Here is a 27,316-nt window from a genome sequence, read left to right on the forward strand (position 1 = left end):
TACTCTTCTGAGTACATATTAACAAACAACTTCCCTGATGTTACAATAGCCAGTCATTTATAGTGCCCTCATCTTCCATACTTTTACCTATGGCAATATTATACAGCATTCTTGTGTTGCAGGTATTGTATATGTGAAGGTTGCAAGTGGCAATTTTGGTGCCTCCTTGGATAAATGGTTGCCTGTGAATGCAGAAGAGTAGGCTTAATGGCTTAGGAGGCCCCTTATGATCTTATGTTTCTGAGGATCCTTTTCTTTTCTGCAGCATAATATCCTTATCTATTTGCACCACTGGTATGGTGCTTTTGTGTTTACTCTTTTGAAGGGGAAAGACAAGCAGCCTTAGGAGAATGTTCCCCTTTTAAACTTTGTTTTAGTATGAAGCATGAACTGAAGGTGCACATTTTTCCATCTTTTGACTTTTTTGTACCAACCTATGTCCTTAAGAGGATCCTTTCTAAAACTTTTTGTTTCTTTACTTGATTTTAATTCTTTTCTAACTGAAAAGCTTGACAGTTAATGGAATGTTTCTCCCCAGCATACATGAATGGGGGTAGAGCAAATATGACCAAAAACGTGTTCTTAATGGTGAAAAACATTATACTTTGTCTGTATGTTCCTTTGCTCTGACTCTCAGACAACAAATGAAATTTGGTGCCAGAGCAGATTTTGTACGGTAAAAGAAATTCTCTGTTGGTGTACGTTCGTATAGTTCTGTTGAGATCAGAACAGCACCAATTTTTACCAACAGGGAGTTTGCTAACCAATTTGCTAGCCTTTTGCTTCAGTCTATAGTATATACTACTTTATGCCATATTTGACGCATTCCTTTCTTATCTAAAAATTTGGAAATGAAATATGTTAATAGCCTCTTGAATATTCAGCCGCACTGATAGCTGGAAAATTGTTACCTGAAAACCAAATCTTGGGTCTTGGTGTCAGCTGCTTTCTGGGAATTCAGGCAGACAAGGTTCTTTGGGTAAATGTGATATCTTTCATTGGACCAACTAAATAGTTGGGAAAATATTTCACAGAAGAAGGGCACAAGCACCCTTCTTCAGGAATAGGGAGAGTCTGCTGGCGTTTGTGTATTCTCCTGGGTGGGATAGAAGCTTAAGCCAATATGCAAAATGCAGGTCTGTGAAAATACAAGTGCCTGGTAGGGAAATTCAGAGTGGATAGGAGTTAATAGGTGCGACAGGTAGAGGTTGGAGGGTGGGGGGGAGAGGGGAATGTTGACTGGTGATAAAATGTAGCTGGTAAAATGTAGAGGTTACCTGGGGTTATCGAGAGTTCTGGGAATTCAGTCATTTGAAACAGCAAGATAATTGTGCCAATAAGTCAGCTAAGGATTTTCCTGACATGGAATCCATGGGAGGCCCAGAACTGGCATTGGAAGATTTGGCCAATAGGATGCCCCTTAATGCCTTCTAGGCACATGGGATGTTTTTGCCTGTCAGTTTTGAGGAAGAGTGCACAATATTATACCTGATTTTTGTCTCAACAGTACTTCTCTCCCAGGCATGACTTAGAAGCGCTTCAGAGTTATCTCTGTGTCATCCAGAGTTTTTTTTATGTGTTTTCAATAGATTTGTAGCACTGTAGAACAGTTCATTGTCTGCTCACTTTTAAGCTACTTGAAAGTACTACACACATTACCCTAAGCACTACGTCCATACCCTACATTCCAAAGAGTAGTTTCATAGTTTCATAGTTGGTAGGGTCAGAAGGGACCTAAGCAGGTCATCAAGTCCAAACCTCTGCCATGGGCAGGAAAGAATGCTGGGGTCAAACGACCCCGGCTAGGTGATTGTCTAGCCTCCTTTTGAAGATCCCCAGGGTAGGGGTGAGCACCACTCATAGGTGGAGCTGTTTCAGGCCCTCAAAAGCCTAATTTCAGGTGGGTAGAAAGGAAGTTTAAAACCAGATTAGGGATAAACTCTGCGCTTGTGAAGGTTTGGTCTTGATCTGTCATTAAAAAAAAACTTTTCAGTGGCTTTCACTTTCATATATTCTAGTTTTAAAAGGCAAAATAGACTTTGGAACCATTTATCTAGTCTAATGTCTAGTTGAGCACTGAACAATACTACTTATTGCAAAGCCAGAATTTTCCTTCTGGCAACAGGGAGGTAGGTGATGATAAACTTCTAAACCCTGAAGAAGAATGACCTGCATTTAGAAGCTTGTTTAAATCTATCCAAACCATGTAGTTAGTCCAAAATAAAAGATATCAGCAACAAAAATCTTTACCCCTCATATATTTCCTGGCCCATCACAGCTACAAACACTCCAACACTTCTTTATATATTTTTGTTGTGTTGCTATTGTTTATAGGGAAGGACTGCCTTACACTGGCTATGTAATAATGGCTACCTGGATGCTATAAAGTTGCTGCTGGGCTTTGATGCTTTCCCTAATCACATGGAAAACAGCGAAGAAAGGTACATTTTATTAAATATGTTGTTTTCTAAATTATAAGACATGCTAGCCTCTGTTTTGAGTGTCAGATTTAAATATCACATAAGAAGCATGAACCTGATCATGTCTAAAAAACACTGGTATAGTTTTAGGGCAGCAAATAATATGAAAACCTCTCTGTTAAAATCTCCATTTTTTACATACAACTTTTCAGACTCTGGTTATAGGTCTCTATTGTACTTTTAGGCCGTGGTCTTGCAAAGACATCTGCGTGTAATTGATTTTACCCTCTGTGAGTTGCACATTGTAGCCAAAGGTTGCCTTTGCATGTGACGTTAGGCATGAACATAAAGCTTTGCAGAATCAGCACCTTGGACAAGAACAGTGACATATTTGTGGAATGTTACATGCCTAATACATCTTAACAGAGTTAGAAAAATGAGTCCTTTCCCTTTTGTCCACCTTGTTCCTAGGTGATTCTTTTTCATATATCCATTTAATACCGCTAAATCCTCTTTCTAGAATTATCTGCCATCTTCTTTCTTCTACATTTTCACTGAAAATGAAGGATGCAAAGCTGACACCATATGCATATGGTGGCAGTCCTGCTCCCATGTAAGTTAAATTAATTTTTTCCATTCAGTTTATTCGGGGCAATCAGGTAAAAAAAGAAGGGAAATTGTAATTAAAAATAGTTATTGCAAATTACCTGGTGGTTTAACTGTATTTCTGATGTTCCAACTGAAGAGAAATCCCTTCATAATTATGGGGAGGTGATAAATTTGCATCTGTTTTCTTTGTTTGTGACTGACAGTTTTTAATAATACAGTTTTAAAAAATGATTTAGGTTGTGATAGTTTAAAGTGGTCATGTGACTGTGCCAGTAATTAGCAGTAGCATGCATTTGGTGGCTCTTTTAAAGAAGATGACCTCATCACAATCATAAAAAAATATGGATCAATATGCCAAATAAATTTGAATACATCAACATTTTAAAAACCATTAGAATTATTTAAAATCTGATATATACTAGTGTTGTAGGGGTTTTGGCTTCCATCCTGTTCCCCTTATTTTTTTTAATTGCCTTGTTTCCCCCTATCATTTATCTTTTGTTCCCTATTCTGACCACTGAGACCTTGCTTCCCCTCTTGCTTAGCAATTTACTTTCATTTTTCTATTGACAACTACAATTGAAGGCATGAAGTAGCTCCCAGGTATGTTCTCCTAATGTTTTCTATAGTGATTTTCAGTAGAAAATGAAAATAAACAGCTGTAATTTAATTTCTTTTAATTTAGATGAATAAAAACAGCTACTGTATCAGAGGACTGGGCAGCTAGCCGGGATTCTACCTTTTTATAAGAAATGGGTCAGTGGTGCTCAAACTTCATTTTTACGTTAGTAATGCCATAACCATTTTGTTAGTGTCTAGGGAGCATTACTGTTCCACTCCGGGCATTGGCATGCACTTGTACCCCTAGATTTTAGATTCAGATATACCTCCACCCTGTGGAGGTTAGGCCACTCTTATATCTGATCCAATATAAGAGTGGCCTAACTGTAGCATATGAGCCACTATTTGACTCCTGGGAAGCATATGTGCAGCTCCTGAAGAAAGACAAGTTAAATAAAAACATTATTTTGGTCTTTATCTGTTTGTTTACTCTTTCCTATTTTTTATTTTCTTCAGATTTTGCATTTTAATTATTCTGAGAAGTCACTGCATGACAAATTATTATGTGAACTGGGGTGCAGTGCATGGATCACTGGCTCTGAGCCACATGCACCTTGAACATTTTCAGTCCTGCAGGCTACCAGGTGTATGAAGTTTTTTGGTTTGCAGCTAGTAAGGGCAGGAAACTTGGCCATTCTTGATTTAACACATGATCTGGTAACTCCTTTCTTCCTTTTTCTGTGGTTATTTCTTTGTCTGCTAAAAGACAAAGACATTAAATGTAAAACGGAAGTACATTAATAAAGCATTACATTTGAGAACATAAATGCGCAAACCAGAAGAAATTAAAATATTCCAGCAGCCATAATATTGTAACTCAACCACATTACAGATACTGCAAGCCACACATTTAGGAGCATAAACACTAGTCTTATAAATACATATGCCATTCTGTTAATGGGAACTTTAATTTTTGTATTTCCATGTCTGCAAATATTTGGTCTATCAATCTACTGCATTGGCAGTGATGTTACATTGTATGATTTGCCAAATGATGTAATGAGTACTGTAGGAAATTCACACAAGCAACCTTGAAAACACCTTTTCTTGCAAGTTGTGCTTACACTCACAAGAGTGACATTTGCTATCACAGATAAATTCCCATTGAAGCAGGGGTGAGGGAATCTGAAAAATGGTGGCATCATAATTTGCTTTTGATGGATTGAATATTTACAAATCACATTCACCAGTGTGAAGGTATTATGTGCAGTGCCTTTATGCCAAGGAGACCTTCCTTTGCTATTTTGTAATAGGGCTTTTTAAGGGAAGTTTAATAGCTCCCTATTTTATCTTTATACAGTCACAAAAATAGACTATTTGGTTTAGATTTAATATTCATAAATCAAAAATAGAAACATTTGTAAACCTTAGCCCAAAATCTTAGATCTTACTGGGGGTAAATTTAAATAAACCTGATGTGTCTAAATCAAAACATTTTTAAACAAGATAATGCGAAAAATCTTTTAAGGATTCCTTTTTGAAATAACATCAAGCTGTAATATAATACTATTTTCGCCTAGGTGATAGGATATCTTATAATGTATCTCCTTATTATAATCCTCTCTTCTAATTTCCTCATGTCCTTTTTCATAGATTTTTGATAGATCACATTGGTGATCCAAGTAAACACAATTTGTTGCTATTGCTATGTCATGTAAGGCCATGATAGCTGATGTTTGACTGATGTCTTCCTGCCAAATTACCCTTGGTAACTCTAGGATGTTGTGCTTTGCTGTAAAAAGACAAAGTTGACATGATCCAGAAATGTCTACTTCCTAATGTCCAAAAAAAGGAAAAGGTGACACAACAGGATAATGGGCACTGTATGAAGTGAACATAAGTAACTGTGAATGATGTGCCTGCCATTACTCTCACAAATAACCCCAGTGGAATCAGTGGACATTTATACATGTGATCCGGGAGGCAGGGGTGGGGGGATGATGCTTTAATTAGAGCAGCTCCAAGTAGCAGCATCCCTATGGTGAAAAATGGCAGCAGCAGCTCTTTAACTAAAGCTCATTGAACAAGCTTTAGTTAAAGCGCCCCCACTGCCATCTTTCAGCCTGAGGATGCTGATATATGTGACACTGCAGTCTGCTGGAACATGGTAATTACCACACTCCAGCAGACTTGATTAAATTGAGTCTGCTTTGACGTATTATAATAACAGTGCATCGGAGCAGCCTCAACGTACATGTAAAGACAGTCAGTATGTCTATTTGCTTGAGTAGGGTTCTGCAGAACTGAAACTAAGCAGAGTGTACTGTCCACTGACTCTCACATTATAGGAACCTAAAACTATTATTTAATATCTTTTTGCCTATTAATTAAAATATTCATAAGAAAGTCTGCAGTTTTAATGGATTTTTCTCAGGTGAGAAAGTCAGAAATATCTGTCCAAGAATTATCTCAAATCTTTAAGTCTCATTTGAAGCTTTGTCAGCAGCGCACCTTGGTATACAAATTTCCACATTCTGTCATTGACTTTATTCCTCTTGACATTTCAATTCAGGCACTCTAATCTTCTCATCAAACCATCTCCATCTGGCAAGTCCAATTGGATTTTCTGTGTCTGTACTTCATTTCTTTATTTGCATTGCATCCTTGGTGGTTACCATCAAGAGGATCCTTAATTTACCATCTTATATGTTGACAGTAACTGTTTAATTTGCTGTACTATGTAGGCATCATTTTTGTTTGGTGCTGCTAATCTTCATTCAATAAATGTCTTTGCTCAGTATCTGCATTTTTATACTAGTGGGGATACTATGTACATTGTGCTGCTTGTTACAGTTTGTGTGAACTCTGGATAAAATTTTCCAAACTCTGAGCAACTTAGAAAGCAAATGAAAAGCAATGGCCCTTAAGCACCTAAGTCATTTTAAAAAAATAGAACTTAGTCTTCCAATTATTCCTTTTTTAAATTTTACCATTGCTTTTCATGGAAGTATGATAATACTAGAGACTGTAGTCAATCATAATATGGTCATTTTGTAACACAGCTCTGTCAAGGTGACTAAATCCTGTTCTGTAGCAAACTGCTATTCTGTCTTGGTCATCCTTTCTCAAATCTGTAAACCTTTCTGACTTATATAATGATGTTATTTATATGGTATTATTATAATGTGGACAAATATTCACTAGCTAACAACTAAAGCAAGGATACAAGCTAATTTTCACATAATAACTAAGCCAGAATTTGCGGTAAAGTCCCCAGAAATGAAATGCTTAGGCAAACAATCCAGCTTGCCTCCTAATCCTCCATCATGTACATTTTTCACTTACATTTAGTTTATACATTCCTTACAGAAAAAAGTGCATTGCCATGGAATATGTCACATGAAGGAAAACGTTTATTTAGAACTGGGGAAAAAAGTTTCTCAGGAAACAGTGTGAAATGTTTATACTGAAAATGTCGTCATTATTTAAGCATCAGCCTCGTCTTTTAAACTAAAATATATGTTGTGATTGGCAATCAGATCCATCCTAAAACTTGTATGTTCTCTTACTTTAGATACACTCCACTTGATTATGCTTTGCTTGGCGAACATCATGAGGTAATTCAGTTTATGTTGGAACATGGAGCTCTTTCTATAGCTGCCATACAAGACATTGCTGCCTTCAAAATCCAAGCTGTCTACAAAGGATACAAGGTTAGAAAGGCTTTCCAAGACAGAAAAAATCTTCTAATGAAGCATGAACAGCTGAGAAAAGATGCTGCTGCCAAGTAAGTCTGACACATGGAGAATGCAAAACTAAAGGTATTAAAAGTTGAATTGTTAAAGACCATAGTAGTTTACGAATGTATTGTTGCTAATTTTATGTCTTTTAGAAATATAAAGTTCTTATTCTCTTGAAGGAAAAAATCCATATTCTGTCACTTGTTGTGTGGGTAGATAAAGCTTATATATTTTTCTTTTATTTATGTACAGTACATATATAGTAAAATACCTCTAAGACTGTTATCATTCCTATAACAATGAATAGTTATGATGAACTTATGTTAGAGAGAAAAGTCTGTTTTCCTTTTCTTCCAGGACCTATTCTTCCTAAGAAATATTTTCTCCAGATCTCTGTCTCACTTGTTCTGCACTTCAGAGTTTAGGAAGTAAAGAGAAACTTCCTAACCAGCCAGCTTCTGATGACTTGCCTGTAACAGTCTGGCTCTCTATAATCCCTGTTACCTGTTTGTTTCAGTATTCCTTCTTTTAAAATAGTACCTAATGGGAGTATAGTGAACAAAAGGTAGAAGACAGAATGTTGACAGGGAGCAGGGTATGTGTGATGAATAGACAAAACACAAGAGAATGGGGAGAAGCATGAAGTGATGAAATACAAGTTGCTGAAAGGAAAATAACTTAAATTTGCAATTTAAATAGACTTTCGCCTGAAAAAGAGACCGCTAGTGTAGAATAGGAAACAGAACTTTTAAAATTGTCTTTTTGTGGTGTGCAGATATAAAATGATTTCTACCATCCCATAATGTTTAAGCTTTGATTGTTAAGGCCATTGTGTCTGCCAATTCATAGCAGCAGCATGAAGCTAAAATAGTAATTAGCCAAGTAACATGCTAAATTAAAAGATAGTAGAAATTGATCAAATAAAAGAAGCTCTCCAATCATCTGCACTGTATTTGACATCTCCATCCTATCTAAGCTACACAGAAAATTTCTGTAGCATCCATCACTAGAAACATCCATCTAACTAAAGCATCTGCATGGCAGTTGCTCTTAGTGGACATGATGAAGGATTTCACCCTTCACACTTTCCAGATAATTCTAGCAAATGGTGATAGGAGTGGGGGTTGTAGTGCTCTCTGGCTTTCTTGAAGAGCTTGCTCCATATCTTGTTTTTCTTGATCTGTTATCCAAAAAAATGAGGTATGCTTATAAATTTTGCACTTTGAATGTTTGATTTTGACTTTTGTAAATGAAGTTTCTGACTATTATTTACAGGACAATATGAGTTAGTTTTGTGAGAATGAATATTGGGTAGGTAAGAAATTAATTTTTGTTTGTTACTAAATAAGTTGTGTCAACATGAAGCTTTGTAACCTGCTCTACAAAAGAATACAGGTAGAATTTCATCACTTGACTGGGTCAAATAGAGTTGAAATGACATGAGGTGGTGTTGCAGGTTACCTTTAAACCGTTCTAAAGTCACTTAAAACAGGAGTGTCCATGCATTGAGGGGTGTTAAACTGTACTAAATAATCTCTAGGCATCTTAAAATTATGCCACTTTGGGTGAGGGTTATCTTTGAGCCATTCTACCTAGCTTGAGCTAAGGTACTATGAGTCTGCTTCACAGAGATAAAGTGACCAATTTGCAGGCATCTAGCATCCTGCCCCTCTACCACTTTCTACCCTCCTAAGCTCTACTGTTCAGGGTATGATACTGGTCCCAAGCTAACACCTTCACCTGCCCACAGTGATTGTGACCCCAGCCCAGATGGCATTATGCTGCCACATCCAAGGACCCAAAGAGAGCCATTTTAGTCCCCTGGGCCAAGGGCCAGGCCCACAGTCCTCCCTTCAGAGGGCTATACCTTTATCCAACATTCAGGTGCCTAGCCAAGAGAATCTAGATGGGGGAGAGGTGGGTATGGCTTCCCTCCTCAGCCTCCTGTGTTTTGGGGGAGAGGGGGAAAAGGGCTGCCTGGGATGAAGTATGGCAAGAGCCTGGAGCCTGGGAAAGCATGCTTCCCTTGGGGTCCATGATATCTCCGTGGCTAACCCCCAGCAGCTCTGCACTGGGAGTGGAGCCACCAGGTGGCAAGAGAATGGAGCCTAGTGAGCCACGGATCCCGGGCTCCTTGCTCTCATCTTGTTTAACACCCAGGACTCCATTCCCAGATGAGGGATACAGTTTTGGCTCTTGGCCACACCCCTGCTCGCCAGGCCCTCTAGTGTCATCTTTTGCAATTGGAGAACTAGAGTGAAATTAACATATTAGGTTAGAAAGCAGTCAGGCTAAATAACCTGTACAATTCAAAGATATGCATAAAATCTGAAGAATAAGAGTGACTGTCTATCTTATATAATTGACATCATGGCAGTAGTATGGTCAGATTATATAATGTGAATAAAGCTATTTAGTGAAGAGGTGAACTTAATCAGAATACTTTGGTTGCATCTTCTATCAAACACTTAAAATACAATACGTAGTGCTTTATACACTGAATTTCCATAATCTCCAAAACAGATATATTAAAGGCACCACTTCCTGCCTCAGAAAGCACCCAAAAACATTCACCTATTTTCTTCTTTCCTGCTTCAATGACCAATAATCCAAAATTGCAACCCCAAACTATACCACAAAATGTTTCCTTCCACATCTATAAAACAAGCTAAACAAAACTGACAAAGATGATCACAGGCCCAAAGAGCAGCCCTCCATGTACCATAGGTCAAAAATATTTTGAGTCACAATCACATATTTCAGTCATCCAGGGGGGTTGTGTGATTTATTTCCATTAATTGTATGAAGACTGTGACCAAGGGTGGTTTTGAAAATCTTAACCCAAAAGAGTTCACAGAAGCTTTTCAACATGTTTACCTCTAGTAGGATATTCATAATGGACATCCTTATATCTCAGTAGCAAGGGAACTATTCTCAGACCTTCATCAGATATTTGGAGTAGAGAACTTTTCTTCTTAAACTTCCTACTTTGTTTGAAAACTACCAATATTTGACTTTATTCTTGCTGAATTATATCTTCTCTGATTAATTCTGCTGCTGAAGTGAAAAACATAAGAACCTAAAACCACTAGCTATTATATTGTTCTGTATCTGTGTGCTATTCCTTCTGCGGAGAGGTCACAAAGAGCAGATACTATGAAGCTATGTAGCCTCTATAACATCTCCATTTTATGACGTAGATCAGGGCTGTCCAGCTTCTAAGCCTCTGGGAGCCACACCAGTGGGAACTGCATGTCATATGAGCTGCACCAAGAAAAATGTAGGATGCTGGGCCATGTAGACACACCCCACCTTGGTGTTCCACATGCCTGCACAGGCACCCTGCATACCGTTGCACTGGGTGTCTCCCCACTGCTGCACCATGCAGATGTGATTCCTCCTCCTCCTGCAGCAATGTATGTATGCATGAGCACCCCCCATAGCTGCACTGAGAACCCCCACATTGCTGCCTTGCACGAGTGCAATCTCCACCACCTCCATGCAGCCCCAATCCCCACCCTTGTATGGGACTGGGACTCACTCTCAGCTCCCTGCACTGTGCTGGACAGCCCTGCCAACCGGGGTGAGGACAGGAAGCATCAGCCAGAAGAGGGAGGTAGAGCCCAGAGGGTTGTAGCCAGAGGAATGAGGTCAATGCCAGCTGTGCAAGAGCCCAGGGGCTGTAATTTAACCCCTCACAGCTGCATAAGGACTACAGGCTACCAGCTGGAGAGCCCAGACATAGATGAGGACAGCTGTAATTGGCTATATTTTTTACACATTAGTAATGGTACATCTTGCAACTGGAGAATGTGCTGTCTTTGGATAAAGTTTGAATACCACTGCTGTAGTAATTTAGTTCTATATGGACAATGAGGACCAGTAATACCAAAGGTAAAAAGCCAAGCTTCAAAAATTATTGTTGACTTCAGTGATACCTGAAGTGCAGTCTGCATGTGAAATTCCTATAGGATTTAATGGCAGATCCATACATAGAAGAGCTACCTTTTATGAGAATATCTTGAACATCTGATTTTTTTTTTACATGGAATATGGTATTTCATTGTGTGTGATTAAATCTGATTTTACCATTTTTGGGGGAGGGGGGAGATCAAAATAATTTGAATAATCTGTGATACCCTTATAAAAGGTCATAAAACATGATTCTGTCATTATGATCTGTGAGTATTTTTGTCATCACTTTCCTTTATGATTTCTTAAGTTATTTTATAAAACTTATGAAACTGCCACTAGTTGGATGTAAATAGAAGACAAAGTCTCTATACCAAATATAGAAAATTATTTTAAAAAATTGAATTGAAACACAATTGGAATATACAGGCATAACAAGTTGTCACATATAACAAGCTTTATCTAACTGCAATTTTATGATCTGTTATAAACTTGGGAGGGATGTTTTTTCACCATTCTGTGGATCCATCTGCGCATTCCGCAGTTCTGCTTGGCAAATGCATTGCTCCTAGATACAGAAGTGCCAGCTAATATCTCTCCTGATTTGATGAATCTGCTTACCAGAGAAATGCATACTGTATTGGAAATCCTGCATGATGCTGAGCTGCTGCATAGGTTAATCAGATTTTAATTTCTGTTAAATACAGAAAATCCCTTCCCCAGTAGTATATTTTAAACATTGGTATTGCTTGTATAAATCATCCTAAAAATCAAAATTTTCTGAATTTTTTTATTCTAAAAATTGGATACTGACCTAAAAACAATAAGGGTAGAGGATAATAGTTAAGGTAACACCAACAGAAAGAAATATTTAATCACTCAGAATTTACCCAACTACAATGTTAGAAGTGAAAGCAAATACTGTATATGACATTAAAAATGTTGCATAATTTTGTAACTGCTAATAACATCTGTAGATATCTAAATTCAGGATAAGAATGATTCAGTAGCATTCTTTAGTACAGGGGTTTTCAACCTTTTTGTATCATTGTACCCCCCAGTAGCCAGATGTGAAGCAGTGTACTCCTGGACGCTGAGCACAGGGGAGGGGGTGTGCATGCAGAGTGGCAGCAGCTGCCGCATGCGAGCTTCCCTGTGTCCGGCCAGGTACTCCATCCCTGCCCACCCGCACATACCCCCTAGGGCCGTCTCAAGTACCCCTAGTTGACAATCCCTGCTTTAGTATATTACCGTATCGGTTATATGTCTATTTCATGTTCATTGCAGAAAACTGTACAAAAGTATAGATGTTTTGTAGGAGAAAGTCTTGTGTAAGTCATTAGAATATAAGCTTCCTTTTGTGACCATCCTTTTGATAATGACAATAGTAGTATTGTCATTATCAAATGGATGATAACAAAAAGGAGTGCATGTACATGCAAAGAAACTGAAAAATCCTACTGCCACTAGGAATACTTATTTCTTCTGCTCTCACACCTTAATTGCCAGAATTCTTGACCAGGTAGAGCAACCAGTAAGTACAGAAATATGGTGGGGATTTTGTTTAGTTTCATGCAATTTCTTGCTAGTTTATGGAGAAATAGTTGTCTTTTTAGGGTCGACTCAAGTGACATTCTAGAAGAATTGAGTTCTGTCCTAAGAGGCCAAATAGGCTGGTTCATGACAACTTACTAAGCCAATATTTTTTTTTCCAGAGGCTGTCATCTCATGCTATAGAACCTTGACTTTCAATTAAAATAAAATCTTTAACTCTTCAGATTGAAAAGTCATTATTCAATATATGAACCAGTTCAGTGATGCTTTTTTTAGCCTCCAGATAACCTGATATCAAAACTAATGCAAGAGGCAAGATTTTCTTGGGGTGATATCTTTAATTGGACCAGCTACATCTGATGAAGGATGTTTTGTATTTGAAAGCTTGTCTAACTTTATCCTAGTTATTCAGGTGGTTCAATAAAAAGTATCATCCTAAAGAATCCTTGCCTCTTACATATAACATCACTCTAACACTACTATACCAAAAGTAAAGAACTCTAATTTTCTGCAGATAAAATAACTCTTTATAATGGAATTTATTCCTTTGTAAGTCCAGAAAAAAGTAGTTGTTGAAACAGAGAAGAATCTGGTAAGGTTCAGAGTTGCATGGGGGGGAGTAATATGAGTGAGTTTCCTCAATTATAATAGTTTGAAGAAGTACAAAGATGAAAAAAGTACTTAAAAAACTAGATGTATTTCTTTCTGGCCTGTGGCAAGTGACATTAGCAAATTTTAAAGTAGGCAGTTAGGAAACCAAATAGATGAGGTACCTTGCAACGTCAGTTAAAAGGAGGAGACAGTATAAGGATTTTAAATAAGAATCAAAATTGTCAGGGTTTTATAGAGCCAACAGTACTGGGAAGCCCAAAGAAGAAATCAGCTGTTGGCAGGTTTTTTATATTGATCCAGGAACCTAAGCCGTTTATACAATCTGTTGCATTCACACTAGCCAAAGGAAGAAGCAGGGATTTCTGGGTACATCCAGTGCTAAAACTTTGTTTACAGAGTAAATATCTCCTTAACTGTGGAAAGACTCTGAAACAGAAGATGCAGCATAACTTAGAAGGTGCAGCTCCTGGTGAGGAGAAGGAACAGACAAAAGCAGTGTTAATTCTGGTCCTGGGGTTACTTTGGTTTACCCATTGAGGCTTAATATTGGGACAGAGATAACACCTCTGTTCAGTTTGTCCCACATTTTGCTTCTTTTTAACACCACTTCATTACAGTTGGAAATTTTTGAAACACAAAAGAGAAACAGCAAGTCGTCTGCACAGTAGTTATTTGCTGTGGCAGCAGCTTCCTCAAAGGACTCAATCTGCTTCTAGTGAATATAATAGAAATTTGCCATGGACTTGAATGGAAGCACAATCAATCCTTTGCAAAGAATTGATGATTAAAAGAAACACACCTTCCAGATCACCAAGATGCAAAAAAAATGGTGTGACAAACTTGTCTCACCTTTGCAGGCGGGGCGTGGGGGCAGAACTCCAGGTCCTCTCCCATTGCTTTGCTGTGTATGCTTTGGGGCTTTGACCAGATTTTGCTCATGGAGACACTCCTCTCCCCCAGCAAAGATCAATACAACCAGTACTCCGATCAGACCTTACAGCTTACTGGAGGAGAACCCCATTAACTCTTAGGGTTCCCTGGGTCTCCAAAAGAAAACAGGTCTGCTATTCCCATAGGAAGAGAATGCATCCTGTTGCCAGCTGCCCTAAAATCACACATCACTAGACAAACTGTAAGGTAAAAGGACAAAGCAGGATTATTGTGTAATACAGAAAGACAAACGAAAAGGGTTGTTAGGCTGGAGAGAAACTTACAAATAACAGAAATGCCTCCTTGCTAACTTCTAACCTGAAGCAACTTCCTGGTGTTTGCTATATTTCCAGCAGCCAGCAATCCTGCTAACCTCTTAGGTGGCCCCCTCCCCACTCCCTGGGCCTCCCTGACCAAGTTCTCTTTACCCCTCAAATTTGGAATTTCTTCTATGCTTTCCTCCATAAAACATTTCTGTCAAATCCAATCCTTGTCATTTCCTCATCTGTATTCTGCATTTTATTTCTTGGGGTCCATATTTACCTAAGCCAGTGGTGTCTAAATCATCCAGCCCCATTGTCCAGATGAATAGTTCAGGGGCAGTCTGCAGGTTGATTTATTGTGTCTGTGAGAACAAGAACATAGGAAATAATTTTGCATGTGAACTATAGTTGAAACTGAAGTTCCTTCCTGTTGCCTATCTTCCTCTCTTACATTTAAGGGAATAGTGCACAAATGGGTTAATAGGCTCCTTTTCCAACTGTGAATAATTGACTAGCAGTAGCTGGGATAAAAGCCTAACATTTAGAAAAGATAAGGCTATTGTAAGGAAGTGCCCTGGAAGAAGTCTGGCAAGAAGCTGACTAGGAAACAGACCCAGAAAACATGGAGTAGAGGCAGGAATCCTTCTTTTTTCCCACTGTGACAGAACACCCTTTTGGGTGTCTGTTACTTTAAGTGTGGAGCAGGGAGCTGCCAGGTGGCGAATGAGGGCAGCCATTTTGGGAAGCTCTGTTATAAGTGCAGAGCAGTTTGTGTTTACTGGTGCTGGGAGTAACATTGCTTGGCAGAGCTCCTGCTCCAGGAATATCTCAGAGGTAAGGGTAAGGCTATGGGGAAGGAGAAGGCCTCAGTGGTCCTGGGCCTGACTGAAAGCTGCACCCTGCCAGGATAGAGAGGCCTGGTAGGCCTGCCTGTGGTGGGGCAGGACCACCTAAATGCCAGGACTGAGAACTTACCCGGTGTAAGGTGGATTGGGGTGCCAGAACCCTGCCCCCACCTTTGGGTGGGTTACTAGGAGAGTTAAGTGGGGCTAGACATGCAGAGTACCTGCACCTGAGCCCTATGGAGTGTTGGACTCTAGAGTGGGGGCCAGACATGCTGAATGTGCAGCACCTAAGTTCTAGGGGTGCAAGATCCCAGCCCTGGGAGAGAGCAGAGTGGAGGTCAGGCATGCTTAAGGAAAAGAAGCACTTGTACCTGTCAGGGTGAAAGACTGCAGCCCCAGAGAGTAGGGGGTGTAGTGGTCCGGTGAGGGATCGGGGTGAAGTAGGCCCATAGTTGGGCATTCACTTAGGCCCATTTGGGTGAGGGTCATTGAAGAGGCCAAAAAGACTGTGCCAGGGCTGAACAAAGGGTGGAGAGAAAAGCCTGGGTAGGGTGGAGTGAGTGTGGCCTGGGTAAGCAGTATGCAAGAGACTGGGTGAGAGCTGGTGGAGTGCAAGAGGCCCCAGTGAGAGGGGGATGGTGTGTATGTATGATAAAGATACAACTGTGTGCCCAGTTTGGCCTGGCCTTGAGCCGGAGTATCATCAGAGTGTGATATCTGTGAGGCATGGGACATGTGTAAGGGAAGGTTGAAGCATGTATGCCAGGGGTGGGCAAAATGCAGCCCGGGGGCCTGATGCGGCCCGCCAAGCCATTCTATCTGGCCCACAGGGCCCATAAAAAAATTTAGAAAATTAATATTTATCTGCCCTGGGCTGCCTGTCACGTGGTTCTCGATGGCTTGCCAAAGCTCAGTAAGCAGCCCTCTGCCCAAAATAATTGCCCACCTCTGGTGTATGCACTGCCCTGTACAGCTGGGCACTTGAAGGGCAGCCTCCAGCCTATTTTAACATCCCAATCATATACTTAAAAGGTGTGGCAGGTGAACAAGGTGGGCAGTTTGCCCAGAGACAGTGGCAGGCCCATACTAACACTGGCCCTGTAAAGCGCCCTTGTCACATCCATCTCGCAAGGTGGAGGGAGAATCAGATTTCTGTAGCCTGTGTTGCCACTCCTTTGGGAAGTTCACATATTACAAGTATTTAAGAACAACCAGAGGGAGTAGAGAACCCAGAGACGGGGCCCTTGAAAAGTTTGGACTCTCCTGAATAGTTTTGGTGATAAAGAGATGAGGAGATGAACTCCCTCACACATGACACCAATGGTAGGATTTTGATGACAACACAGCCCTAACTGGCAATGTCAGAAGGTCAGATAACTGTCCTTCTATGGAAGAGTTTCTGTGACTATGAGCCCAACAGCAAGCCATGTCATTAGCACATCTAAGAAGCAGCAGTAACAGGTACAAGCCCTTATATCACAACTCTTCTAAATTAAGTAATGCCAGAATGAAGTGCAGGCTGTAAAACAACAATGCGAACAGAAAGGGCAAGCAGCAGTACTACAACATCAGACAACACTGCAGCAATGGTCATTGGGAACCTTGGCCCAGGTGATGGCAGTAGGCCCAGTGTTGATGACATTAGCAGCTGAGCCTACATTGACCAAAATTACATTTATGACAGTCCAGAATATTTGCTAGAGGTGTTCAGCTATCTTCCCACTAATGCCTTTTAGGACCTGAGCTGGAGTCCATTCACTTGGTACCGTCTGTAGGACTACCAATGCATAGAACCACCTTGAACTATCTAGCAGTGAAACCCACCATGCTTGACTGGCTTGAGATGCATTAAGAGACATTTACATGTGCTCCAGGTGTGGCGGGGCAGGGGTGGGGGAAGGCTTTAATTACAGCAGCTCCAAGAGCCACTGTAATTAAAGCACCCACAGCATCTTGTGTCTCTGTCCCTGCCCTTCAAAATGGCGGTAGGGGTGCTTTACGTAAAGCTTGCTGAACTAGCTTTAGTTAAAGCTTCCCTGCCACCATTTTGAAGCACGGGAACATTAATACATGAGACACAGAGGCTGGCTGGAGCATGTTAATTAACACACATGCTAATTAGCACATGCAATTACAGCACATTGGAGCAGCCTCCCTGCACCTGTTCAGGCACCCAGTGGCACCATTTTTGTAAGTAGTATGGATCCGACATAAGACTTTAGGCATAGTAGCTCTGGCATGCCTTTGCACCTAGCTTTAAAAACATAAGATCACATGCAGAGTAGAGCCTGTGACCCCAGGGCAGGGCAGAGCCTGAGGGAATCACAAAGAGGTCCACCTTGGAATGGTGATGACGTGGTGGGAAACAGAGTATTGAGGGATCCTAGTGGACTGGCCAAGTCCATATCATGCTTTGGTGGGGAGAACAAATCTAATCTAAAAGGCTTCAGAGTGAACACTTCAGAGTTGTTCCTGTTCTGTCCTGGGTCATTTTTGTTACAGTTCAGGCCAATTCATAAAGCAATAGTGCTGTGTGTCATCTGTCCCTTCACTTTTTGTAGCACTTTAAGGCATATTACATCTGTCCACAGTAGTGAGAGAAGCTTCTCACACCATTTTTATAGATTTGTAGATTCATAGACATAGGTCCAGCGCCCTGCCCAAGGGGCAGGAAGTCAGCTAGGGTAAAAGGATCCCAGCAAGATAAGCATCCAAATATTTATTAAAAGTGTCCAGAGTAGGTGCTTGCACCACCTCTGGGGGAAGTCTATTCTGGGCTTTGGGGGCATGGACAATAAAAAAGTTTTTTCTTATGTCCAGCCTAAAACAGTTTTGCAGGAGTTCATGATCATTGGACCTTGTCATCCCTTGGGGTGTTCTGGTGAACAGATGTTCCCCCCAGATGCATACCCCTTATGTACTTATAGGCTGCCACCAAATCACTCCTGAGCCTGTGCTTCTCCAGGCTGAAGAGTCGTATGGCTCTCAGCCTCTCTTCATAAGGTCAGTTCTCTTGCCCTCTGATCATACATGTGGCTCTCCTCTGGACTCTTTCAAGCTTCTCCCTGTCCTTCCTGAATTGTGGAGCCCAGAATTGGATGCAGTACTCCAGCTGCAGTCTCACCAAGGCCGAGTACAACGGGAGGATGACATCCTGGGTCTTGCTCGAGATGCATCAGTTTCTTGAATTTCTTATTTAATTATTTATTTCATTTTGGGATGGGGCAGGGGGAAGGATTACACTTTTACCCTTTTGAGTTGCAGTGAAAACTTCTAATCAGCCAAATATAAACCAGTGCAGTTTTGGGTTTTGGGGGGAATCTGGTGACCACTGGAAAAAACTGCTCCGAGAGGTGTGAACTGCCCAGTCATTTCACTGGGAGGTTAGCAACAAAGCCAGGAAGGACACTTCTAAATGTCAGTCTTCTTAACTATTTCTCCTTTGATTATATTATAAGTTGCATTTCCCTGTTGATGTTGGAGGTCAAGCCAGGTATTAGAGTGGGGCTTGGTGATATAATTACTTACTGTGTGATTATGGAGAATGAGGAATTCAACATCCACTGCATCCAAGACTTTTAATCTCCTTCTTAATAGGAGAAGGTAAAGATACATACCTTACCCAGTAGCAAAGCCAGAACTTATGCCTAGTCGGATAAAAATACAAACCAACTTTTTATGCATTTTTGGGTGCTAGAAGTCCCAACTGGCGCCAGTTCAGCTGTTGAAACTCTCATCTTCCCTGCAACTTCTGGGATGTATACATGGCTTCCCAGCACAAAATTGCCTAGCACATTCAAACTGGAAATCCTGACAGTGCACCATGAGCTGAGTTTAATCTTAAGTAACAAACAGCAAGGAAAGATGGACTGAGGAAGAGTGGCAGGGGAACAGTTCTGAAATTCCTACCTCATAAGCCAAGGGTCTGCTGTATAACTGCAGCCTAACATGGCATATAAGACATTTAGCCATGTTAGTGTGAAGTCAAGTAGAAGACAGAGTAGATTTTTGTCTTTGTAGACTAACCAAAACATATATATCGCACAGACTTTCATGAGTAGTAATTCATTTCAGGCTCCAGAAGCTTGTGACAGCGCACGCGCACGCACGCACGCACGCACGCACACGCACAGAGTTAGTCTTTAATGTGCAGATCTACCTGCTTTCTATGTAAGACAGTGAGCCAATGAGAGCATTGTCATCCTGCCCCACTTACTATTTATTATATCTAGTTATATCAGAGATTGTAACAAAAAAGAACCCTTTCCAGGAGAAATCTGCTCCTTTCTTTCCCAACTCACCAGTTCCTATGTCAGTTTAATGCTAATTACCATATTGCTGGAGTTACAGTTTTTTGAGTTGACCTGCTAGGCAACATATAGATGACAACTCAGAGTAATAAGGTTCAGGCCATTCTGGGCTGATTGTACTTTCCCTGTCACATTGGACTGAATAGGGGGGTACTAATAGTAGGCTGTTGGCTTCTTTTTGAAGAAAGGAAAATGACTATTCTGTGAATAGTAATGTCTAATTTATCAGATTAAATAGCAGAGTAATGGCAGTGAGATCTATACTGTACATGAGACAGACACCCACACATTATCTGTTTGTGCAATGCCAATTTTATTATTTGAAACCAGCCACTTTTATCAATGCTGGAGGGAATACTGAAGTACCTTAGACTGCCAAGAGTGCAGTTTGTAGATCAATTAGCAGCTTTTCAGGCATCCGGTTCAATCAGTTGTTCTGCAGTGCATACATAATAAGATAGTGGTGATAAACAAAGTTAATGCTTCTCCCTAACATTTTAATATAAATCACAGGAACTCATCATAGCATACTGCATAACTAACCTGTCATATACCATGATGTCAGCTAATGTGTCAACTGTCTGTAAACCATGTTACAGCACTGAAAGCAAGTTAAAGTATCAGAGGGCTCTATGAACCAACATTTACAACCTGGCTAGTTCTATAGGAAATTTGCCACTACCAGTATATTTTATATGCAGAACATTTGAGGAGCTGGTCTCAACATTTGGCTCTGGAGTTCCCCTAACTCCCAGATCCACTAGGGGTAGTGGCAGCAGTGGGAGAAATAGGAAATGGGAGGGGAGGGGATGGCATGTGCTGCTGAGCACTAAAAGGAAACGGCAAGTCTCCCTGAAGTAATTCTCCAGTTAATTTTCTACTGCATCCTCATCAGGTTTTTAGCATAATCTTCACCTTAAAGCCTTGTGATAGTCCTTGTTTTCTCAGTTTCCGGTGGGGTTTTTTTGCTGTTAGCTCAGTTGGTTCAGCTGATTCACCCACAGCATTCAGATCTGTCTCACTTTCCTGGGATGCAAGTTGCATAAGCTTTGATCAGTTGCATAAGCTATCAGTGTAGGTCTGTTTATTAAAGCAGGATCATTGGGTTTCATGCAGTACTCCAGAGAATGGCAAACAGTGGGTAATCATTTAACTATTCACATCCCTACCTTGCAACTGTCAAGAGTATTTTAAAAACTACGTCCAGTCTTTGCAGTGGGAGGACATTGACAGTGCTTTTGTCCCCTGCTTTGCCTATGTACAGTGTGTATGTGTGTAGGGGGGTATTTTTGAGGTTTCAAACATTATACCTGGTACCCATGAATGAGGGCTATTCACAAAGTTTTTAAAAACAGTTTAGGCAAACACTCATCTAAGATGGTTTAGACAGGGATGACCCTGCCTTAAGCCAGGGGTTGGACTGGATGACCTCCTGAGTTCTCTTCAAGCCCTACATTTTTATGATTTGGTTGTAATTGTAGCTTTTGGGCATCATGGAAGAAATTAAGTATGGAAAGTCTTTTTGATGAAAAAATTATATAGAACTTCATATCAAAATCAATACATGTGGTATTGCATATTGTATTGGAATTTGAACAAAACAAAAAGATCATGATAATAAGTTGGGCAAACACAGACTTCTTAAGGTGACAAATATAGGTTATAAATAAATTTGTTAATATTTGTGTAGAAAACATAGAACCATATTAAATATGACTAGAAGGGAACTTGAGAATCACCCAGTCTGTCCCTCTTCCTGAAGTGATCAGCTATACCTGAACTAGCCCTGATAGAAGCTTGTCTAGCCTAATCTTAAAAACTTCCAGTGATGGAGATTCCACATTACCCTATTCTAATAATAATGCAATCGTAAGTTAAGAAGAAAATGTAGGATGTTTTATTGATTCCCACATTTTCTAAGTATGTGGAATTTCTGAGTGTTACCTAATCCCATATTATTTCCTAAATTTATGTGGATAGCTATATTGGAGTTAGAATTGTATTTCTTAGCATGTTTAAATTTGCATGTACTAGGTTTCATTAGCAAATATTTCACAGAAGAACCTTCAAACAAGGAAACTTCACATTTTTTAAGTAAAATGAAAGAGCATAGTAGGACTGGGAGGCCATAGTAGGAGTGGGGTGACCCCTTGAGCCATCAAGTCCTCTCCCTTATGTTTTCAGGCAATCATTAATCAAAGGAATCTCCAAAATTACCACTTCACAGCTTCACCCAAAACAAACACCAAGGACACCTTATAACGTACCATTGGGGGAAAAGCAAGGAAGATGAGGGTACTGTCACTACAGTGGTTGGAAATTCGATAGTTATACTCTCAGAAAAAACACACAGTTTAATTCTGGCCATGGTTTCTCATATTTTAGACCTTAAGTTACAGCAGATCAATTAAAGCTTGTTTTTAAACCAATTTAACTAAATTAGTGAAAACCTCTGTTAAATGGATTTAAAACTCACTTATATCAGTTTATCTTAATTCAGTTACCACCCAAATTCAGCTGTTCATTTTTCTCAAGCTAAGATGTTTCAATGCGGCATGCACCTGTTCGTCCCGTGAGCAGGGCTAAAAATAAAATTATGAAAATCGTGTGATGCTGAGCTCTTGTTAAGTCTGTCACATTTCTGTGAAGATCCATGCTTTAGATTTGGCATTTACTATTGGTGTTAATTACAGGAAACGAGAAGAAGAAAATAAGAGAAAAGAAGCCAACCTGCAGAAGGGAATGCAGAACCTGCAGCTCAATTTTGTACAGCAGCAGCTTGCAAATAGAGAGAAGAGTTACGCTAGTGCACAGCTATTTAGTAAACCAGCTGATGTGCATAGTAAAAGACCTTTCTCCTGCAGCATGTCTCAAGACCAAGCAGGGAGAAGCAACAGAGGTTCACCTACAGGTTCTCAAAACAAAGCAACATCAAAGGAGAAATGCCCACCTGCAGAGCTTCTGGGTGAGGATTGCAAATGCAAGAAAGGTTTGTAATTGCTTGATTGGCCAGATTATCGATGCAGTGATTTTCAGGGTTGGATTGTAACTGCTTCCATCACGGGAGAAAGCATCTTGTGCTGCATTCTTGTTCTTTTATTATGTAAATCATTTATATAGGATATCAATATGTACTTTTGGATAGGAATCATATTTTAGCATGCAAGTTCAATCATTTTGCATGGTCATTGTTATAGACATTTATACTGTATGTAAAACTCGGTATCCAAAATATTTCAAAGCAGATGATGGCTTCTGGTGCTTTTTGGTTTAAGTATTCTGCTTGGAATCATGATACTTTACCTTCATAGACATGGCCAAATTATGAAAAGCGAAAGCCCACAGCACACAGAAGGAGTATGCAGGGAACTTCCTTCTCTGTAACAACTCCTCCCCCACCTCCAACTTCCCTCAAAGCCATACCTGTGATTTTTTTCCCCCACTCCATGGATACGATGGTCACCTTTAGGAGCTGTAGGGAAGAGCATTGTTTGTATGCCTCTGAGGGCAAGGAATATGTCTTTCCCCTTTCTTTGTGTAGGGAAGTGCAAGGGGACAAGGATCTTTCCAGCTCCTAGTTCCATGTACACCTGTGTGGAACAATCTGTCCTTCAGGGGCATTCGGATGAAGTATTCTAAGTGTTTTCAGTAGTTGAGGCCATCAGTATGTGTGCAACATAAAATGACTTATCTAACCTCTTCCTGTTACTTACCTTCCTGCAATGTTATCACTTTTTATCTATCTGCGTGCAAACTACAGCATCTTATGCACTCACTTGCTGATTTCCTCCTATTCTAGTTTTGTGACATGTACATTATAGTATCATTTAAGTCGCTTCTGAATGTAACTACTCATGCTTATAGTAAGTCAGAACCAGAAATCCAGTTTTCAAAACATGTGCAGTAAAACACATCTATGGACACTACAAGTAAAAATTAGATTAAGAAATAATTAATTAAAAGATAGTCACTCTTAAAAGCATCTTCCTTCATACAAAGAAATGATTTACCCAAGAGGTACTCAAAGCCAAAACATATGAACCTGAAATTGTTTGATGTGAATGCCCAGTGTATGTTTAGCAATCCAAAAACCAATTGATAAAAACACTAAAAGCAAGTGGTGCAGGTTATAACCGTATTGGTCTAAAGACATAAGCAGACAAGGTTTTTTTTCCTCAGGATCCTGAATTCAGTCATCTTATGGTCACTGCTGCCCAAGTTGCCATCCACTACTACATACCCTACCAATTCCTCCCTATTTGTGAACAGCAGGTCAAGAAGGCCCCTTGTTGGCCTATTCAACACTTGCACCAGAAAGTTGTGTCCAGCACTCTCCAAAAACTTCCTGGATTTTTTTATGCACTGCTGTATTGCTCTCCCAGCAGGTATCAGGGTGATTGAAGTCCCCCATGAGAACCAGGACCTGTGACTGGGAAACTTACACTAGCTGTTTGAAGAAAGCCTCATCCACCACATCCTCCTGGTCTGGTGATCACCCTTGTTGCTCACCACATCACCCTTGTTGCTCTCCTCTCTGACCCAGAGACTTTCAACAGACCTATTTCCAATTTCATACTGGAGCACTGAACAATCATACGGCTCTTTCACATATAGTGCAACTCCTCCTCCTCTGCTCTGTGCCTGTCTTTCCTGAACAGTTTATAGCATCCATGACAGTGCTCCAAGTAAGCAAAATATTCCAACAAGTCTCTGTTGTTCAGTCTCCCATTACCCCTGTAGAAGACTGTTCCATGTCACTTTCCTGAGCCTTATCAAAATCATGCCACAGCCCCCACCATTTCCCAGAACAAATGTCTTGGTTTTACTCTCAGAAAATCTCACCATTCTAATCCTGATTTTCTGCAATGAATATAACATTAATTCTCTGAGGGCTGGCTAGACTTTCTACCTTATGCTCTGTTTCTTATAAGGCCAAGTATCGAGGAAGAGTCCAGGTCAAATTCTGTTTTCTTCTTGTGTCTATGAGTGGCAGTTCTCTAATTATCTACCTAGCCATTTTTATTCCCACCTTACGTTTTGAATACATAAACAGATTACATGCATATGAAGCTATGTATGTAAGTTCCAGAGAAGTGAACAGGATTTGGCCTTAAGTGAGTATCAGGTTCTTGCATCCCAATGAAAAGCCATCTGCCATTTATAAAAGATTCCAAATCAGATACCTCAGTGGTTGTCAACCGGGGGTGTGCTTACTCCTAGGGGTACTTAAAAAGGTCGTGGGGGATATGCAGACCTAATGTGGCCAATAAATGCCACCTGTGTGCATGCAGCTGCAGCACAGCACACAGGCAGCCAGGAGAGCAGCCGGGTCTGGCTGGTAAGTGCTTTGTGAGGGAAGGGGCTGGGGGGAGGAGAGGTGTGCAAATCGAGGCCTCACTTGTGGGGGAGGGAGTGGGGCTGGGGCTGAGGAGGCTGCTGCTGCATGCATCCCAGGAGGGCATGGGGGGCATGTACCCCTGGATCTGCACACGGGACAGAGCAGGCTACTGCTGAGGGCTGGGGCTGGGCTGCACTGGGCTCTTCCCAGCGAGGGCTGGGCCAGGCAGCGCTCAGGGTGCACGGTGGCAGCACTGGCAGGGGGCTACAGGTGGGGCTACAGCCCCCACAGTTCCCTCTCCCAGCACCACTGCCGCCTGCCCCAAGCACAGCTTGGCCCAGCCCCCCCACTAGGAATAGCCTGGCACCAGCACCAGCCCCAGCCCACAGTGGCATCCCACTCCACCCTGCCCCATGCAGACTTCATAGATTTCATAGACATTAGGGTTGGAAGGCACCTCGGAAGATCATCAGGTCCAGCCCCCTGCCCCAGGGCCAGGAAGTCAGCTAGGGTCAAAGGATCCCAGCAAGATAAACGTCCAAAAGTTTCTTAAAAGAGTCCAAAGTAGGTGCTTGCACCACCTCTGGAGGGAGTCTATTCCAGGCCTTGGGGGAACCAGATCCTGATGCACACCCATTATGTACTTATAGGCTGCCACCAGGTCACCCCTGAGCCTGCGCTTTTCCAGGCTGAAGAGTCCCATGGCTCTCAGACTCTCATCAGGCCTATTCTTTTGCCCGCTGATCATGCACATGGCTCACCTCTGGATTCTCTGAAGCTTCTCCACATCCTTCTTGAATTGTGCAGCCCAGAACTGGATTCAGTACTCCAGCTGCAGCCTCACTAAGGCCGAGTACAGTAGGAAGATGACATCCGGAGATTTACTTGAGAAACGTCTATGGATGCAAGCCAGAGTTTTGTTTGCTTTACCAGTTGCGACATTGCATTGGTGGCTCATGTTCATTTTGTGGTCTGTTATGACCACTAAGTCTCTTTCGGCTGTGGTGGTAGCAAGTGTAGCACTGCCAAGCTTATAAGCGTGCTGCGGGGTTTTTTTCTCCCGAGGTGGAGTACCTTGCACTAACCTATCCTCAGGTGTGGACACTCTATCCCAAAGTTTAGTGTCATCGGCAAACTTAGCCACTCTCTTCTGATACTGGTGTTCACATCATTAATAAAGACATTAAAGAGAAAAGGTCCAAGGACGCAGCCTTGGGGGACACCAGTGGTCACGGAGCACCATGATGATTCACTTCCATCGACTCCCACTCTCTGGGTCTGACCTTGGAGCCAATTCCCCAGGCATCGGACTGTAATGTAGCCACAGCCACAGTTGGCCAATTTTTCCATGAGAAGATCATGGGACACCCAATCAAAGGCTTTTTTGAAGTCCAGATATATGATGTCAATCTCTTCTCCCTTGTCCAAGTGATATGTCACCTGATCATAGGAGGAGATGAGATTGGTCAGGCAAGAATTATGTACAACAAACCCATGCTGGCTGTTCCTCAGGATGTTGCCATCAGCCAGGTTGTCAAGAAGGGTCTCTTTGATCATTTTTCTAGAATCTTTCCAGGGATTGAAGTCAAGCTGATTGGCCTGTAGTTCCCTGGATCTACTTTCCTCCCGTTCTTGAAGATGGGTACCACTTTGGCCTCCTTCCAGTCTTTGGATACTTCACCTGAGCGCCACGAGTTTTCAAATATCTTTGCCAGTGGCTGGGCTATGATGCCTGCCAGCTCCTTAAGTACTCAGGGGTGCAGTCTATCAGGACCAGCTGACTTGAAGGTGTCCAGTCTCTCAAGGTGTTCCTTTATAAGGTCTACACCGATGCTCAGTATAAATTCACCCTCACCCTGGCCGTCCCACATCATGCTAGGCAGGGTGTTCCCTTTCAGCTGATTGAAAAATTGATGCGAAGTACACATTAAGCAGGTTGGCTTTTTCCTGGGTCTTGGTTGTCAGTTATCTCATTTGGTTTAGCAGGGGTCCGATGTTACCCTTGCTTTTCTTCTCACTCTCCACATATCTGAAAGGACTTTTTATTCTCCTTGGTATGTGTAGCCAGTTGGAGTTTGGTTGCAGCCTTGGCTTTCCTGGTTCGCTCCCTACAGATACGGACAAGTGCAGAATACTCCTTAGATTTCATAGACATTAGGGCTGGAAAGGACCTCGGAATATCATCGAGTCCAGCCCTCCACCCGAAGGGCAGGAAGTCAGCT

The 27,316-nt window shown here is 41.2% G+C and overlaps 1 protein-coding gene across 3 annotated transcripts in view; it reads left to right on the plus strand.

Moving 5' to 3' along the window:
- Positions 1–27,316, plus strand: part of INVS (inversin) — a 262,266-nt gene that overhangs the window by 183,576 nt on the left and 51,374 nt on the right. For 2 of the 3 annotated variants that reach the window (XM_019509166.1, XM_019509164.1), the window contains 3 exons: positions 2,335–2,441; positions 7,165–7,377; positions 22,450–22,745. In XM_019509166.1, the coding sequence (XP_019364711.1) occupies positions 2,335–2,441; positions 7,165–7,377; positions 22,450–22,745 (616 nt within the window). The remainder of the gene's footprint in view (positions 1–2,334; positions 2,442–7,164; positions 7,378–22,449; positions 22,746–27,316) is intronic. The other variant, XM_019509165.1, reaches the window with a different exon arrangement.

Source organism: Gavialis gangeticus, unplaced genomic scaffold, assembly GCF_001723915.1.
Source record: "Gavialis gangeticus isolate Ggan-Ray unplaced genomic scaffold, GavGan_comp1, whole genome shotgun sequence".
NCBI classification, from domain to species: Eukaryota; Metazoa; Chordata; order Crocodylia; family Gavialidae; genus Gavialis; species Gavialis gangeticus.